An 18,616-nucleotide genomic window follows, 5' to 3' on the forward strand; every position below is an offset into this window, starting at 1 on the left:
ATCTAAAGTGGAAACAAAATAAATATTTATTTATTGGCTTGTCCTTGTCAGAACGAGAGACTCAATCTTTTTACGTTATTTTGAAAATAATAATAGTCTTGAAGTGTCGTATCGAATATGCGCACCTTTATCGATTTTTTTCTTTTTCAAGGTTTTGAAATGAAACCAAGCACTCCGGAAAAATCCTGACATCTACAGGAGAATGTCATAGATAGTACGTACCCGTCAAATTAGTAAATAAGCCTCTCGCTAAATCCACCTATCGGTGATAAATAAATCCGTCAAAATGAAACATGACAGGTAGAAAATCCTGACAGGGATTACCGTCCACCTATCTCGATTTCATTCTACTAAATAAATCCTTTCTTGGCCATCATCAACGCAGAGCAAATAATAATTTCAAAAAATGTGACAACCCCCAAAGTGTTTTTATAATCATTTGATTTTGTAATCCTCCCAAAATCAACAACAACTCAGCGTTTTTTCCCAAATGTCCAAAATTGCGCTCAATTTCGTTTTTCTTTAATCAAACGAAAGATGAAACAGCCCATTAAACTGCAGGAGTCGTAAACACACAACTGTCTGGGCTGTTACGTATGTTGTTGTCGAACGGGTCCCGCGTGCTTTATCGCTTCTGAATCCTTCTGCTGCTGCGCTGGCAGCAGCGTAACAATACGTTTGAATGTGTGATAACAAGCACAGCAGGACACACTCTGCTTGTACAGAGCTTTCATGTTGCGACACACACAAGAATATGTGCGTAGCTACAAAAGAAATTGGCGCCGGCAGCAGCGACGATGATAAGAAGGAAAAACGTATAAATTCAAATTGCCAAGTGTTAACCTCTCCATTCTAGTGCTGTGTTCTCTCTTACAAAATAAGGTATATTATACTACTCATACTTCAATTATTTCTTTTTCTGGAATTTAATTGGAATTTTTTTTTCTTTTTTTTAAATTCGTAATAGAAATGAAATTTGGTGGAATTTTGTTGGTTTTGGCCGTCGTGATTGTCGGAGCTTTGGCTCAGTCGCCGTTGGGAACTTGTCCGGAAAGTGACGGGCAGATCCCCGTTTACTTGCCCGACTCACAGAACTGCGAGTAATAATTCTATAATTAATAATATCGTAGGATATTTTGACTTGAAATAACCCATAAAAACGTTGCGGCAACAATTAGATGGTTTTACACTTGCTCCGGCGGGATTCCATGGCAACAGACCTGCTCACCTGGGCTTCACTGGAACAGATCCCTCAATACGTGCGATTATCCAGAAAGCGCCAAATGTCCCACCGCCTGATGATTTTCTGAAAATTCATTGCCGTCAATTTCAATTACTACTCTCTGCTGTTGATCCACACCCCTTTTTTGTTTTCGCATTGCAGTTTTCAGTCAGAAGCTATTAGCGCTAATGGCTAATTATTTTTTAGATCAATAAAATATACATGCAAATCCCCGGCGTATCTGTAACGGCCTTATTCCGCTCCTGTATTGCATAAGAGATAATGTAATAAGTGAATAACCAGTAGCCTGAAAGGGCTGCTAATTTTTCCCTGTTGTTGAATATTTATTATTCTCGAGGCTTTTCTTAAGAAAGTGAACCAGAACGGAAAACTGTCTCCTAGACTGTTGATTAAAAACGGCTTCTCGTCGTGAATTTATGTTGAGCATATTCTTTAGAGATGCGACAAATCGATATCGGTTTTCCGTTATTTTACACAAATATCTCCGTCAAAGGTTACAATTATATATACGTACTCTACAACTCGGTATGTATTCATGTCTGTTGTTGTATGCCGTCCATGTTACATTTGCTCGCATTTGCTCTTCCTACATTATAGGATGGTTTCTCTTTTAGCCCATGCCAATATCAAATTCTTTGAATCATTATTGTACAGATAACAACGTGGGAATTGTCAGAGTAACGTTCGCTGGTACACAATAAACGATCCGGTAACGAGTTATCCGAGTCCGTTTGGTGGGCGCTTCTTCAGTTGCACCAAAAGTCAAATCAATATGTATATTAGGGCCTCTCTTTAAACACGGGGGGGGGGGGGGGGGGGGGGCACAGAGGCCATTCATTAATGAACTGTTGTCATGCCGACTTGAACATAAAAAGCCAAAATGGAGTCTATAAACAAAAGACACAATAATATTGTACGTCGTAGTAATAATTAGTTAGTTAGCAACTAACTTTGCGGGGTGCGATATGGAGCGATCTCTGTATTCTTCCTTGGTCTGTTTACACGTGCCTGATGCCTGCGTCATCTGATGGCCTATAAATGTCGAGCTATGATTATTAGACTTTTATTATACACTGCACATATCCAGTCTTCTGTATCTCTCTTTTGTTGTTGCTTAATAATAACTCTTGATATGGGAATGGATACTCTTGCATTAGTGCTATCGGGAAAGCTATATTTAGGACGACGGGAACGAGTGCTAGATGGCCACCGGCCAGGAGACTCCCATTTTTCGTCGAGGCTGTCAGATTATCTTGTGGTGATGGATGTCCATTTAGACGACCGTCGTTATGGTACGTTCAGCCGAGAATCCATTAGCAGCCTCGAGGTGGACGATTTATTGATTGAATGTCTCTCTGTAAGGACAATACGCCGAATTTTCATGGATAAAACAAAACCAAAAGAAATAAATAATTCTGACTGAAGTTAGGGTACACGAACAAGAGGATTAATCAAATAGAACGACAAACTGATTTCTCTCGTTATATTGAGCAACAGAGTATGTTATGTAAGTAAACAATGAATTTCTATCGTCAATTGTTTTAAGTCAATATTTTGAAAGGATTTACCCCCACGCGTCTGTAAATATCAATGGAATGACAAATTTAAATACAATGAATAAGATGGTTGAATGAATAATAGATACGGTAGTTTCCTATAACAGTCTGCGTGTCGACTGAATTCTTTGAGAAATTCCAAATAAATATGCAAGGAGAAGATATGATGATATTCCATCAATTTTTAAGAAAAACTGCAAGACATTTTTAGAATCACAAACTTGTGATATGCAAATTTTCAAAAATACCGACACGTGTAGCAATAAAAATATGGGCCCATTATTCACAGTAATTCTCTGAACGTTAATTGGAAAAAGGTCACAATAAATATTTTGTTAAATTCCAATAATCAGGTAACAATCCCTCGGGAAAATTTACACACACGTCAAACAAATTCCTATTTTGAAACATCACGAATGTTTGCTGACTGGCTGATAAAAAATCTGGAAAAACTGGAAAAATCAAAAACTAAATATTGCTTGGCTGGGCATCGATCACAATCTGTGACAATGTCGAAAGTCCAGCACATTCGCTGTGGAACTCGGCGTTGCGCACTTTGTACTTGAAATTATTAACGGCGGCGTTGACTTGGCGGTTATTAACGACTTTACGATGCTTTGCGTCATCTGCTGGGCTCGTCTTGTTGGCCTTGTATTGAGTGTCGGCGCCGGAAATGCTGGGAATGAGGGCCACGCAATTATTGGTGCTCATTTCTAAATCGCCAACGTTCGGTGGCGATCTGTTGGCGTAGTGGACCGTCTTGACATTGGCCGATTCGACCGATAAATCGCGAAACGTCCTCAACATCCGCCGTTGATTGTTGGGTTTATCGCCGGGCACTCCTTGTAATGTCCGGCAACAGGCGCTGGTCGTTGGGTAGACGGTCATTCCGCGGGAGTGGTAACTGCTGCCGAAAGAATTCCGGTTGGCTCGACGGCCAGTCGGCCAACTCTTACTGTTGCCGTCTCCTTGGTAGTGGTTTGGCACTCCGTCGCGATTGTAACGGACGCTGGAACTCTTGGCCTTTTTGTTGTTGTGAGCCACGTCGGCCAAATTGGCCATGAAATGTCTCAGCGAATTGCGGAAGTGCGGATGAGAGAATCCGTAGACCAGCGGATCCAGAACCACGGCCGTTTTGGCGAAATAGGCCGGAATGGCGGTGGCCATGGGGGACAAGTGGGAATCCTCCGAGCCGAATTGTCCAATAAGCGTCACGATGGCGTAGGGCGTCCAGGCCGTCAGGTAAACAAGGATGAGCGTGACGACGATTTGGGCCGTCCTGATTTCCGTCTGCCGTCGCAGTTTACGGAAGGCGCTATTCTGGGAATTGATGCAGACCATTTGACGGGCGTGCCACACGACCGAGGCCATAATTCGCCCGTAACTGGCGCAAATGAGCATCAGAGGTAGCAGGAAACCGGTGGTGAGGAGTAGGATGTAATAGGCCCGGTTGGCCGCCGTCTTAGTCGTGTAATCCCACGAGCAGCTGGTCATCATTCCTTCCGGCACGTAGGACGACCAACCGAAAAAAGGCATCGACACAAGAATGGCGCAGTGCAGCCAAATTAAGGCGCACACTTTTTGAGCCTGAGTTCGGCTGACTTTCCAATGTCCATCGGCCAGGCCGACGGCTGATCTAGTTGCTGGACCGGCGATGACCAGACATCGTTCGCAGGCGATGGCGCTGAACGTCAGGATCGAAACGAACCCGAAAAATCCGACACCCATGGCGTAGAGTTCGCAGCCCAGCCGTCCGAACGCCCAGCGGCCGTTGAAATTGGAATAGGCGGCCATGGAATGAAGGATCGACGCCGACATGTCGCTGAACGCCAAATTGATGATGAACGTATTGGCCGGTGGCGATCGGAGTCGTTTGAATCTTTAAAAGAAAATGCGAAAACGAAATTAATTGGAGAATACGAGGGGAAGTTGCCTGATATTTAATTACAATCAAATGAAAAGAAGTAAAGCGGCCAGCGGAAATGGCAAATAACATCCGGCACGCACAGAGGCGGAAGCAACTTCAAAGGGAAGTAGATAAAAAGATAATTGAATTATACCTGGAGAAGATGAAGAGAACCATTCCATTGGCAACAAGCCCGAAAATTCCGATGATTGAGACAATCAATCCCATGACGACGAATGCGTTTGAGGGGAAATTTTCAATCAAAATCAGCTGTTCTTTGCTCCAAAACGGATCGTCACCGTCTACATCACCAGTCGATACCAGCAAAGTGGACTCATTCGGTTCGATGCCGATCACGTTACCATTCACCGAATTTTGCCAGTCGGTTTCATCCGCCACGACATGATGATCCATCGCGATTTGACTGCCATTGTCGCTCCCGTTGGGGTTCATCCCGTCTGCAACAAGAATAAAAACAAAAATTCAAAATGTCTGCTGTAATATTCCATTGCATGCGAAATTCAAAGGAACACTAGTCAAATATTTGAATACAAGGAAATTACAGGTTCCTATTTCTTTTCCCCCTTTGGAGAACTGGCAGTAACTTGCCAGTAGAACTTATACACACAAGAATCTCAAAAGTTTGGGAGCATCGGTAAAATTTATCGTCGAGTCATTCATTTTGACTGTGCACATACACACAAATTTTGGTGCCTTTTTAGGGGGGTTATTTCCTGCCAGATAGCAGTCGTGATTTGATTTCCAGGGAGTTTTCTATTGTAAGGATTCCGCCAGGCTCATAGCATGTAAAAAGGGACACTTGACTTTCTAAAGTCACCCTCGCTATTGAAAAGAGTCAAGGCCAAGAGTAACCGACACAAACTAGACCCATAACTTCCAGAACAATTTAAACCTTATGCCTTTCTAAAAATGCCTTTTGTTCATGAAAAAGCCAAGGCCAAAAGCTGACGCTACTAAAAAATGCGCCCCATTCTTCAACATTTCAAAATGTAATAAATAGAACTAGCAAGTAAAAAGTTCAAGGCAGTGACGTTCGGAGTCAGTTGAGTTCAGTCCGGCAGTTCGGTTACGCCAGTTCCGCCAGTCCCGTCTAAACTGTTCTTCCTCTGCACTACTCGATTCTACCCTATCCGAAATTCTCTCACTGACCAGACTCCTCCTTTCATCTTATTTCCATTGCCCTCAACTGTATTGACCAGACGTATCATCGATTGCCCAGCATCCATTCTTAGTGTATTAGAAAATGTGGTAAATACAAGTATTCATTTAATCTTATCTCAATTCTTATGCTAGTAATTTACGCCATCACGCAGCGCAAGTTATTACATTGGTGGCAGCGATCTATCTGAACTCGTGTGTCTTATTTTTCACATATGTTTGCAACTGTGTACCATCATGTCAGGTGCGGTCTCCAATAATTTATTATTGGATGTAAAACTCACAGCCATCGACGTTTATGTATTTTTGGTCCCAGAACCCTCGTGTGGTGGGTACCGAATGAGTAAGATACGAGTCTTACGTCATTCGAAGCGGCTGTCGAAGGTTTAGCGATCGTACCAGGAACACGGCGTGGATCTTGGCAGTCGATAAGGGATTGATCACGAGAATTTTTCTGGCTTTCAGAAAAAATTCAAACGAGTCAATCAAAAATATTTCTTATTGATTATGTCAAAAAGAAAGTAAAAAATTTAAAACAAACCCTCCAATAATTAAGAAACGGGAATAATGTGCAAAACATACATGTCGTATAGCAGTTCTGTTGGTCTTCGGCCGACTCTGCCTATTTATTTTTTTATTAAAACATAGCAGTCTTGTTGGGTTTCCGCCGACTCTGCCTTTTTTCCTTTTTTACATAAAACATAGCAGTTTTGTTGGTACTCAGCCGACTCTGCCCCTTTTTCTTTTATACAACAAATAGCAGTTTTGTTGGTATTCAGCCGACTCTGCCGCTTAAATTTATTACAATTATTCATGGCAGTTTTGTTGGTCTTCAGCCGACTCTGTCTACAATTTCATTAATTAAATCGATCCACCGAGCGTCTCAGAGTAAAATTTTGATGAATAGACTTTTTAAATCTGGTTAATGATTTTGACCAAACAATCAGAAAAGGTTGACAACCGAATGGAAGGAGTAACTATCGACACTCCTAAGGAGAAATTAGGAACGCCAGGCTTTTTGAAAAGTATAGGGTCGATTTTTAGTAAATTATCGCCTAAACAATTTAAAAGAGCACCAAAATTGCCCCAACCAACTGACGCCATCCAAGTGGACCGCTCGCAACCCTCTTCTGAAGAGGAAGAGGACGAGGAGGAAGAAGAGGAGGAAGACGAGGAGGAAGAAGAGGAGGAGGACGAAAACAGAAAGAATTTAAATAATCGTTCTTCTGAGGAACAAAGAGAAGACTGGGCACAAACGAAAGGGAAAGCGTTGGCTAGAACGCCTATTCAACCGAAACGACTATATCCAAATCTAGAAGAAGTAGAGGAAGACGAACAAAGATTAGGAGCTGATTTAAGAGCTGATTCAGAGGACGGTGACGACGACTCTGTTGACGAAGCTGGACCAAGCAAACCAGTCAGAAGAAATCGCAATCTGCGTGTCAAAGGACAACCACCGACTCGTATCAGTACACGTATTAGAGGCGAGCCTCCAGCACCACTAGAGAACGAACATATTGAAATAAATGTACTTGTTAATCAGACAGAAACTGTCATTAACGAGCAAGAAAATTTGTCCATAATCAACGAATTGAGCAGAGCAAAATCGTCAGACAGTGAATCTGACGAAGAGGAAATAACGGTTAACAGAAAGAATCTAATAAAAAGAGTAAAACAGAAAGAGAAAGTGGAGACTAGGCCTACAAGCGAATCCGAAGAAGAAAAGGTAGCGGTAAGAATAACAAATCCGAGGAAAAAGGTTGAACAAAAAGGGAAAGTAGAAGAAAATAAAAAGACTAAAGTAAGGTCAATAACCCCCGACCGTTTGAGGGAAACAAATACTTTTCGAAAGGTTGAACAAAAAGGGAAAGTAGAAGCAAATAAAAAGACTAAAGTAAGGCCAATAACCCCCGAAACAACAAAAACCTTTCCGAAAATGAAAGAAGAAGAAGACACAGGTATCATTAAAAGAAAGTCAGTAACATCTCATCAGAGTCATTTTGACAAAATGTATCGATATTTAAGAAATGCAGGGGTCCCAAAAGAAGAAGCGAAGCATGGTGCCTTAATGGCATCAGAGCCACTAAACGATGAAGTCCTTTGCGACAGCGAAGTCGAACCGGAAGAAACCATTTTAGCTAAAGATTGTCGAGTAAAATCTAACCAGAGTTATTATAACAGTCAGAAGCTTTTACAGAATCAACAGCAAATGACTATATCGCTGTTGGCCCAAGTACCCGCTTTTAACGGAATGGGTTCGACAAAATTTGAAGATTGGATAAAACATTTCGAAAGGGTTATTGACACTTCTGAGTTTGAGGAAGGTAAAAAAATTAAACTGTTGTATTCAAAGCTTTTTGGGTCCGCAGAAGACTGCATAACGACTTTTCAATTATGCTACCCAAAAGAAGCAAAGTCTTTTACGAAGGTAAAACAATGTCTACATGAGCGTTTTCATGGAGGAGACAGCCGAAAAATGTATTTAACAGAATACAATAACTGTACTCGTAACCCAGGAGAGTCTATCAGAGACTATGCGTGTCGTATACAGAAACTTTATTCGTTTGCTTATCCAACAAAGGCAGGGAAATCTGTGGATCTCGAGATGAGAGAATTAATGATAATGGACAGATTTTTGGGAGGGCTCAAATCAAATCTCAGGGAACGTATGAGTTTCAAGGAATTTAAACATTTAAAAGATTTAGTAAAGGCTACAGAAAACTGTGCGGCTATATTAAACGAAGCGAAACTGGAGAAAAGAAATGTAGAATTTATTAATGCTATATCTACAAACTCCAATTCTCAAGCTTTGTCGGAATCAAAAAAGGAAGCAGAGGGATGGAAAATAGCCTTTGAAAAGAACCAAAAGTTATTAAGCGACCTTCTACAACAAAAGAAAGAGAAAAAGCTGAAGAAACGGGACGAATTATTTATTAATGCTGTGTCCACCAACACTAATGTTAAATTCGGTAGTGAAAGGCGACTTTGTTATTCTTGTCGTCAACGGGGCCATGAAATCAAAGACTGTCCTGACAGAATATTCATGTAGTGACATAACAAAAAACAAAACAAAACAAAAAAAATATATATATATAAAAAATAAAAATAAAATCAATCAATCAATCAATCAATCAATCAATCAATCAAAATCAAAAGAAAGAATCCATTGCTGGGTGTTGTTTGTGCTAAATAAGTTTTGCACATTTTTTCTGCATAGGCGCTACGTGCCAATTGCAGTTGTTTGTTTTTTCTTTGCTGGGTGTCTAGGGGAATTCAAACAAGCTAAGTGTTTTGGTAATTAAATAAGATGTAAGTGATCTGAGATTTAAGCTACGTGCTCAAGCAATTTAATTACCCCTTTTTTCATTTTATCTATAATCTAAAACTTATCAGGGTATTATTTTATCATTTATGAGGAAGTGCAATTGTTGACGAACAAGTTAAATGAGATTCACAAAATTTCAAATGATAAAATTACAAATCCTCGTCAATTCGGAAATATACTGAAATACAGCTTAAAAATCTATTCTCCCTATACTCTCCTCGTTAATTCTCATTTGAAATCTGACGACAAGTCAGAGGCAAAGGAAGAGTTTGATTAGCTTCAAAAATTTTAACTGTCAGAATCGACCTCCTTGCCATTTACTTTTTCCCGTTTTTTACTCCTTTCCGCTCGCATCGCCACTAATTACCCCTTAATTTTTTCCGCGCTTTGCGCAGCAGTGGATAAATGCGTTATTTTTACTACTTGGTGGCTATTCTCGAAAAAAGTGGAAACACGTGATCAAGAGCCATGGCCCTCGCTCGTTCTAGGAAGAGTGAAAGTGATGGATACATCACGGGATCTCAACGGGGTTGGAAATTATTTTTAAAATCTAGAGAACTAATAAAAATGAAAATGGACGATTGTCAATGAAACTTCCTGCTTTAAAAAATTTAAAATAATAACTCGCAACTTACGGCCAACAGGGTAAACACTGTTGATAAATCCAATACCTCAAGGTAAACAAACTACCTACAGAAATAGAATGGAACAAAAAACAAATTAAGAAATTGAATACAAGCTTAAGTGAAAAAATAGTCAAAAGAAACTCCCGAAAGAAATAATTCAAAGGCTGTGGGAAGAAAAACAAACAAAATAATGAAACTATAAAATGAGAAAGTAAACACAATTCACAACACGATCAACAGATCAGTAGCAGACGACGTCTTGAAACATTAAAAAATGAAGCTCTGCCCACCAGATAACAATAATACGTGCCTGAATCAGTTTTTCGTGAATATCTCACGAACGGTTGGAAATATGGCCAAAATAATTGAAAACTCACCCCAAGGGTTCGATTTTGCGATCCTGAACGGGACGAACTCGGTTTCGTCCACAACGTATGACGCGTTCGGAAGAAAAAACTATTTTTTGAAATTTCTCCATTATCTCATTGCTTATGTTAAAACGCGATTTTCGCGAAACAATTTTGTGTACTAGGAAAATTGTGAAAATTACTACACACGCTCAATTATCATTCCCGAACAGAACAAATATTGTCTGGTTCGAATGAGAGAGTGCGTGCGGGAGTTATTAACAAAAAATTTCGAAAAAATTTGAATTTAGCGCGGGTAGAGAGAATAGTAAGCTTCGAAGCCTCTGCCCACCACGTAACAGTTATACGTGCAGGAATCGGTTTTTTGTGAATATCTCACGAACGACTGAAAATGCGGCCAAAATAATTGAAAATTAGCCCAAAGGGTTCTATTCTGCGATTCCGAACGGGACGAACTTGGTTTCGTTCACGACGGATGACGCGTTCGGAATAAAAATAAAAATTTTGGAAATATCCTATTGACAAATAGAAGAGTTCCATAGTAAAAAATTAATTATCAACGGAAAATCGTGAATTTTTCCGTAGAAACTCAATTTTCATCTCCGAGAAGAAAAAACGTTGTCTTGTCTGGATCGGACGTAGCGTGCGGGAGTTTTTTTGAAGATTCCAAAAATTTGAATTGAGCGCTGATCAGGAATAATAGAAGCTCTGAAGCTCTGCCCACCACTGGAAAACATATACGTTATAACGGAGAAATCTGTTTTTCTCGTGAATTACTCACGAACGACTGAACGCTACGAGGAAACAAAATGAAAACCAAAGGGCTCGCAGCAGCCACACCTGCGCCAGTTATCATCATGCCACTTGCCGATACATATTCATCCCGATCAACAGCCGCAGAACAATCAACTGAACCACCACGAAGAAAGAAACCGAGACAACCACGTTAACCACGCCCACAATACGGCCCAGACGGCGAGGCTTTCATCCCAAGAAGACCAAGACCTCAATAAAAATATCCACATGACATTGTATAATTTTGCAATAGTGCTCCCTTTCAATATCATTAGAATTTTTTTTCTTTTACTCTTTTTCCAATCCTTTCATTACGACACGTTCTCTCTTCCCTGTTATGTGAAGAGTAAGGTCTAGCTTGTGGAAGTTAAGGCCATGCAAAAAGCGAGTCTACATTCAATACCCAATTAAAAGGCTAGAACTACATAATGATTGCCAAAAAGAATGCCTGCTATATGGTTCAACTTGGGAGCACGAAACTGACGAAGTCTACAGTCATGGGAAATTGTATCCATGACATCGTGTCCCTAGTCGTAAGCAAGGAATCACATTCAATTGATGTTCAAAAAATTCGGAAGCCAAGATTAATTGTTGCGGGACGCAACAAAAGGGGAGGGGGAGTGATGTAAGGATTCCGCCAGGCTCATAGCATGTAAAAAGGGACACTTGACTTTCTAAAGTCACCCTCGCTATTGAAAAGAGTCAAGGCCAAGAGTAACCGACACAAACTAGACCCATAACTTCCAGAACAATTTAAACCTTATGCCTTTCTAAAAATGCCTTTTGTTCATGAAAAAGCCAAGGCCAAAAGCTGACGCTACTAAAAAATGCGCCCCATTCTTCAACATTTCAAAATGTAATAAATAGAACTAGCAAGTAAAAAGTTCAAGGCAGTGACGTTCGGAGTCAGTTGAGTTCAGTCCGGCAGTTCGGTTACGCCAGTTCCGCCAGTCCCGTCTAAACTGTTCTTCCTCTGCACTACTCGATTCTACCCTATCCGAAATTCTCTCACTGACCAGACTCCTCCTTTCATCTTATTTCCATTGCCCTCAACTGTATTGACCAGACGTATCATCGATTGCCCAGCATCCATTCTTAGTGTATTAGAAAATGTGGTAAATACAAGTATTCATTTAATCTTATCTCAATTCTTATGCTAGTAATTTACGCCATCACGCAGCGCAAGTTATTACACTATCCATCTCTTCTGTTCCCTTTCATCGGTAGATTTCAGCCTCTAGGGTATTTTGATCAAACGAACGGAATGAAAAAAAGGAAATACCACAGCATCATCACCCACTTCAAAAAGTCTACACACGAGTAAAGTATTGTAGCAGACAGACAGGAACTTTGGCAGATAATAATAGAACTGGTAGTAAAGGAAAGCTCCTGATAATACCGGCTGGAATTGGTAAATGGGTTTCGTCCATAAATGGCGGGTCTGAGATAGGCCCTTCTATATTTTCGTCCCATGTTTAAATCGAACCATGTTAGCCTGCCTATTGATTGAATAGGCAGATTTTATACATCTCTTTCTTTCTTGTTCACTTCTTCCTGTCAACAAGATGTCCTTTTTTTCTCCTGAAGCGTGTGACACGATGGGAAATGTCTCATCTGTTTACACGCAATAATCGCCATGAACTGCTCACTCGGGATACACACGAATATAACTCGCGCAGATGTTCTTCGAAATGAATGAACCAGAACTTGTGTATGTGCATCTTCCTGTCTCTATATAAGATTTAGATGTGTGTACACATGGTCCTTTTTCAGGCTATGAATCCGATCGATATTAGATAGATACGTCAGATAATCGATCTCGTCGCATTAGACGAGAAAATCAATTCTAATACTACCGCAAAAACAAATTCTCGACGACTCCACTGGCTGGCTTCTAATCTAACGAAATTATAAGCCTATAACAAGAATTCATTTCCTTTTTTCATATGTTAGATTAATCCGGCTAAGCCCTTCAGGCTCTACGGCTGTGGTGGACGCTCTTCGCGGTTTCTTGATAGGGTATTACGAAAATTGCGTGAATTAGGTCCTGACCCACATTTTAAGTTTTAGTATATTAAAATAAGAGGACTTACCCGATGGGCAGTAGTAACTTTGCTGTAGTGAAATTCGTTAGTTTGTCGGTCCTCCTGCAGAGATTAAGTTAGCTCTTTATTAGCAGTCCACATGTGTGCTTTGAACTGCCGGCATCGTGAGTCGAGGCGGCCATTGAATAATTACGGCACTTGACTAAAGCACAGAATAATTGGTGTACTATATAGAGATTCAGGGGGACTGCTATACGTGGGATTTCAATCGGGAGATGCCGGTCTGTAAACGCCATAGAGGCCAATTGACGTCAAAGCACCACGTTAATACGAGACCCAACGCTCTCCTCTTCACGTGCATTTCAAAGGTGAAAGTCAACATACGTGAAGGCAAGTCCCGATATTAGATTCATTCAAAAAGTAAAGAGTCGATCTGTATTTTGGCGTGGGTGTTTGAGAAGAAATTACGTCACTATCACTCGAGGAATAAGTTCGGCACCTTTCAACAAAGTTGTCCCGACGCAAATGGGTCCTCATGTTCAAAAATCTTTTCCAAATGACACCAGGAAAAATGTTATTCCAGTGAACTTTTTGATGTGTTTGATATACTGGGTCTATACGTGACTAAAATCTTCTTTGAATAACTTTAAGCAAATTTTAAAGTGGACGTGATCAGCATCAGACACCCTCACAGTTTAAGCCACCAAAAGCAACTGAAAAACAAAAATGTTTGTAAAGTTTGATGAAAATGGCGGCCATCTTTCTTTTTCGATTCTAGGAGGAAGGGTTTGATTTTTTTCAAAAAAGGGAGGAGCTCATTAAAAATCGGAGGCTGGGACGGCGGCCATCTTTTTTTTCCGTTTCTAGGGGAGGAAGGGTTTGATTTTTTCTCCTTTTGTGTGAAAAAGGAAATGGCGCCAGATCCGGTGGCCATTTTTGTTCGACCTTGGCCGTAGGCACCATAAGTCGGAATGGAAAAAAATCCAGCGTTGACATTATCGGCGGATGGCCGGAATAAAATAGTTTATCCATCCTTCTATTTATAGAATCTTGTCGTTAAAAGAAATGAGCTTTCTGACAGATGATCATCGAGACTCTACAAGTGACTTTAAACGCGTCGTGAAATGGAGATTCGATCTTAACAAACACGTCTCGTTTTACTGTACATCAGAGTAGCTCAAACAGTCCAACTACACATAATACAAAAAGATATTACATGAAAGGACTTGTGTGTACATTGCAGATATGCAGCAGCCCAATATGAAGTAAATCGTATCCACGTTACACAGCAACTGTTTGTAATGTTACATTTCCTTTTTGTTTCGGGAGAGAGAAAAGCAATTTGAGGCGGATATAGCTGACGGATACAAGAATAATAAAAACAGGATCGACGACGACGACGTACAACATTTAAAAGAATACACATATGCTCTTGTTATTTGTGTACGTCCTTTTGCTGTTGTTCAAGGCTCTAGCCAACTGGCGTCGTTTCAAATCATTTCACGAGAAGAAGCTGGAAGCCCGTGATACACACAGCAGATTATATTGCTGAATAATCCGATGAATTTGGGAAATGCATCGAAAATTCAACTGATAAAATAAACATTTCCACGTGCGTCTACATATTAAAAATCGTACGTGCTGTTTTATGAATTGCCACGCTCCCAAATCTGATGGGAAATGGTTATCGTGTGACCCGGAAAAATATTACATACGGCACGTTCTCAATTTCTACCTGTTCCTAGCCCCCATTATTCAACGAGTATTGCAGCAATACTTGACAGATGGTTTTGATCTCGCCCATAGCGGCAAATGATTACATCAATGGCCATGCTTTTACCTGGGTTATTCAGCAGCGCACTGGAACTCGATGGGCGAAATTAGATTGGCACTTTTGAATGTATATAGACGGCTGATTTGAATTTGACAAAGTTCCTTTTTGTGTCGGCGCTCCTGTGTCCTGCCGCGGCTCCTAGAAGCAGTCGAGTGAATGCTCCGAGTCTAGACCGATGCTCCTAACTCCCCTTGATGCGCCTCCTTGCCGCTATACACACACGTCTTTAGAGTTGAGCGTGTCGCTCGTCCTCCTGTAGCTAAACACGTAGTCACCCTGTGCGGTATTTAAAGGGCATGCGCCTGAAGCTCAACTGCAAGAGACGATATAGAGTTGTTATATCTACACTCTGTAGAAATCCTTTGGACGATGAAGCTGCATCAGCCCAGATGGGAGCAGACCTCGACGGCTCCACTGTCGATATAATCTCTCTTTCGAGAGAGAGAAATATGTGTGTGCCAGCAACGCACTTTTCTTTTTCTTAAACGTCTCCATTTATTAAGATCGATTAGGCAAATACGTTTGCACTCAGGCAGATGCTGGATCTTTTCCCCTCAAACTTTAGCTGATGATGATTGATCAGCGAATGTATATTTCAAAAGTACAAAATCGATACTAGGCTATAGTGTGGGGCTTACAGAGAAAAGCAAACAAGTATATATATACATCCCAGGGTAATATAATATCTTATGGAAACTGTTAAAAAAAAGACAAATTCATCTTTTTCTGCTTGATACAACAATATCTAATTGTGCATCGGTATACAATTCCCTGCAAGTATAATATGTATATATACGTTAATATTGCCGTCTTGGTATATTATAAGGCCTAGATAGAATAACGCGTCCTTTTGTCACGAATCAATAATAACGGGCGCACCAGCAGATCCTTGACAGCCACTATATGACACATAATAAGAACGAATAAGATATCTATAATACGTAGTACAGCGAAGCTATATATAATTGGACAACTTTTCCCCGGGTTCCGAGAGTGCAGCATCAGGTGGTGCGTGAATGAATAGCCCTGACAAAATATGATTACGTCATAAAGGATGAAATACCAGTAATAATTTATTTTGATATACCAAATTATTATATAAGAGTAGGACCCACTTTCGCAAAGTAGATGGCCGCAAAAATTGTACAAGTGCAATGGCACACAAAAGACGACCGGAAGCGTACATAGTGCCCATCCAATTTCGTTGAAAAAGTTGGCGAAACTGAACGACATCAAAGATATGAGTGAGATTATAAATATAAACCTTTCTGTCGCCCCCGTTCATAAAGAATAAACTACGTTAAAGGGGGGGACCAGCAGGCTCCGAATGTGCATGAAAAACGTTTTCCAAGAATTTACAACATCAATTTGATGAAAAGGGACAATAAAAAAGAAACGCCGCAACAGGAATAATAGTACAAGGATCATTTTGATCATAGGTAGGAATTAAACTGGGTTCACTATATTATAGCATTCGTATTATTTTTAACCCGTATCTTTTCAACTGTTGATTCTTATTACAGCACTATAACAAATAGCTATAGGTTTATGCAAATTGGCACAAAAGGAGAAGCGATAAGGAATGATGAGTTATCCATGCTAAAGATCTAATCGGAAAACTCTGGGGTGTGCTGAATTTCCAGGAAGATTTATCAAAGAAAACAAGTCAGCCGATATCGTACATGGGAAAGATTATTATACTCGTGACTGCGTATAATAATCCAGGGCAGGGCGCTCATCAAGATATGGAGATTGGAATATATCCAAGAGTGGCCACCACGACGACAGTCCAATAAGTTTTCATTTCCACGAAAGCGGTCCTTTGTCTTTCCATCATCATTCACAATAACAGCGACTTGAGAGCGCTCTTGAAATTTCAACGGAAACATCGAGCGATGTTTCCGTTGAAATTTCCCATTTGTCCGTCGTTCCAGTATTCAAATGATCTATAGGCTATATTACATTAAGAGCTATAGATATTGCATACATGCGTATGTATACGTGTTCAATCAATGTTGCGATCTATATCTACTTTTCGCCAGCGTTGCATGTTACATTCAACTTCTTCTGTTGCTGACAGGCAAGCTGACAGGTTGCAAGGTGACGCCCAATACGTCTGGAGAGTTCTTAGATCTATTTGAAATCATGTAATTTCCCATAAATACGTTTACGTGACACAGTATAATCCGTATACACGAAAAAAGGAACCTGGACTTAGTAGGCCTACAATTTCTACAGTTTATGCGCTTCCTTCCTTCCTCTTTGGTTAATATCCTTACACTTATTGCATCATTACGGAGTGTAGCCCGGCCGCTGTATATGTTTGTGTGGCCTGTTTTTTTCTCGCCATTTTTTAAAAAAAAGAAGGAAAAGGGGAAACAAGTCTAAAATGTGCTCATCTCTCTTGCGCTGCACAGGCTTGTTTCCAAGCTTGTTTCTCTCACGTATAAGACGAATCCCATACAGCAGTCGCTCCTTTCTTTTTTCTTCGCCAGGAATTAAAAGAAGAACAACACAAAATCGATTGGAGCCGCACGGAATAAAGAAGATAGAACTAGATACGTGTGCGGATTTTTCTTATCTTCTTACTTCATCCGCCGCCCAAGATGTATATAAGAATTACAAGCCTTTTTTATTATTTTTATGACTTACCCTGTAGTCCCCCGGATACGGACGAGTTCATGTGTGATAGGACTCTATATAGGCATTGTGGATGGCGTCTGTCTGTCTGTCTGTCTGTCGCCACGGTGATTTTATTTACCCTGAAACGAAAATGAAAAAATATAAAAATCAAATCGTGTTACGATAGAAATTGAGTTTGACTTATTGTTAAATAGATGTAGTACGCTTGGTCGGTCGATCATGTGTGTCTCTATACACACACTAGCTCATGTCAAACAAAAAGTCTCTGATGCTGCGTATATATATGACAAGTGTATGTCGGACATGCCCTTCTGGCGTCTCTGCGGATCAATCGCGCAATATGTCTATAGGACGGAAATAACATCTTTTTATTGGTCCAAATGTATACATGTGACGTCGCCAGCGGTAAATATCAATAAAGCGCAGTGTGCTGTCTCCAGAACACAGTATATACTCTACATTTTTAGCGAATACTTAGCATATTATATAGTACGTACGTACTACGTATAGCATAATATTGATTTTAAAAATCAGGATTTCGCGCCGCATCATTTGTTCCTTTCAAAAGATTCGTCTGCTTTTTAAAAGAGGGTATCTGTCTGGCTGGCCATAATATTAAGCTCTATACAGAGACAAGAGTTAAAAAAAAAGGATATAAATCTCGGCACATGTCGGGAAAAAAGATCCTGAAGAATCCTTGATGAAACGTCACATAATGTCTATATATCTGTGCAGCTATTTGATTCCCTTTGATCAAAGCGTATGGCGCAGCGGACCAGACGACCGTTTCCATTCCGAAACTATGCGTGCTGTCTCTCATTTTCCACAAGAGGGACGAAAGTAAAAATAAAAATCTAAAAAAAAAATAAAAAGAACTAAATTATGCTATACATAATTACGAGAGACTCTATACAAGCTATATTTTCTCCTTTTTTTAAAACACACTATTCCTCTGGATTATTTATTATTTAGTTCCGTCACAATACCGACGTCCTTTGAAGCTTTTTGAAAAAAATATGCCAAGATAATAATTCAATGCGACATATGCAAAGTTAATTGCGTCACATGGCAGCAGCAGTCGCCGTTCATCCACCAA

At 40.2% G+C, this 18,616-nt stretch overlaps 1 protein-coding gene and 1 long non-coding RNA gene across 4 annotated transcripts; one reads left to right on the top strand and one right to left on the bottom strand.

Moving 5' to 3' along the window:
* The first annotated feature begins 776 nt into the window (after window positions 1–776).
* On the top strand, window positions 777–1,458 carry LOC124350199. The gene is made up of 3 exons (XR_006920434.1): window positions 777–882; window positions 968–1,100; window positions 1,179–1,458. It is a non-coding gene; the product is annotated as an uncharacterized LOC124350199 (long non-coding RNA).
* A 1,253-nt stretch (window positions 1,459–2,711) lies between these two features.
* LOC124349585 (rhodopsin-like) lies at window positions 2,712–15,028 on the bottom strand. Of its 3 annotated transcripts, none has more exons than XM_046800319.1 (4): window positions 14,884–15,028; window positions 13,092–13,145; window positions 4,860–5,163; window positions 2,712–4,678 (listed from the first exon to the last, which is right to left on the bottom strand). In XM_046800319.1, exons 3-4 carry the CDS (start codon window positions 5,156–5,158, stop codon window positions 3,268–3,270), a joined length of 1,710 nt encoding a protein of 569 aa, XP_046656275.1. In that variant the 5' UTR covers window positions 5,159–5,163; window positions 13,092–13,145; window positions 14,884–15,028; the 3' UTR covers window positions 2,712–3,267. The 3 variants fall into 3 exon arrangements, with proteins under 3 accessions (XP_046656275.1, XP_046656274.1, XP_046656273.1); XM_046800318.1 differs by lacking the exon at window positions 14,884–15,028 and adding an exon at window positions 13,543–13,796; XM_046800317.1 differs by lacking the exon at window positions 14,884–15,028 and adding an exon at window positions 13,428–13,796.
* Between the last annotated feature and the right edge of the window lie 3,588 nt (window positions 15,029–18,616).

The sequence above is a fragment of the Daphnia pulicaria genome, chromosome 7 (genome assembly GCF_021234035.1).
Source record: "Daphnia pulicaria isolate SC F1-1A chromosome 7, SC_F0-13Bv2, whole genome shotgun sequence".
Classification (NCBI taxonomy): domain Eukaryota; kingdom Metazoa; phylum Arthropoda; class Branchiopoda; order Diplostraca; family Daphniidae; genus Daphnia; species Daphnia pulicaria.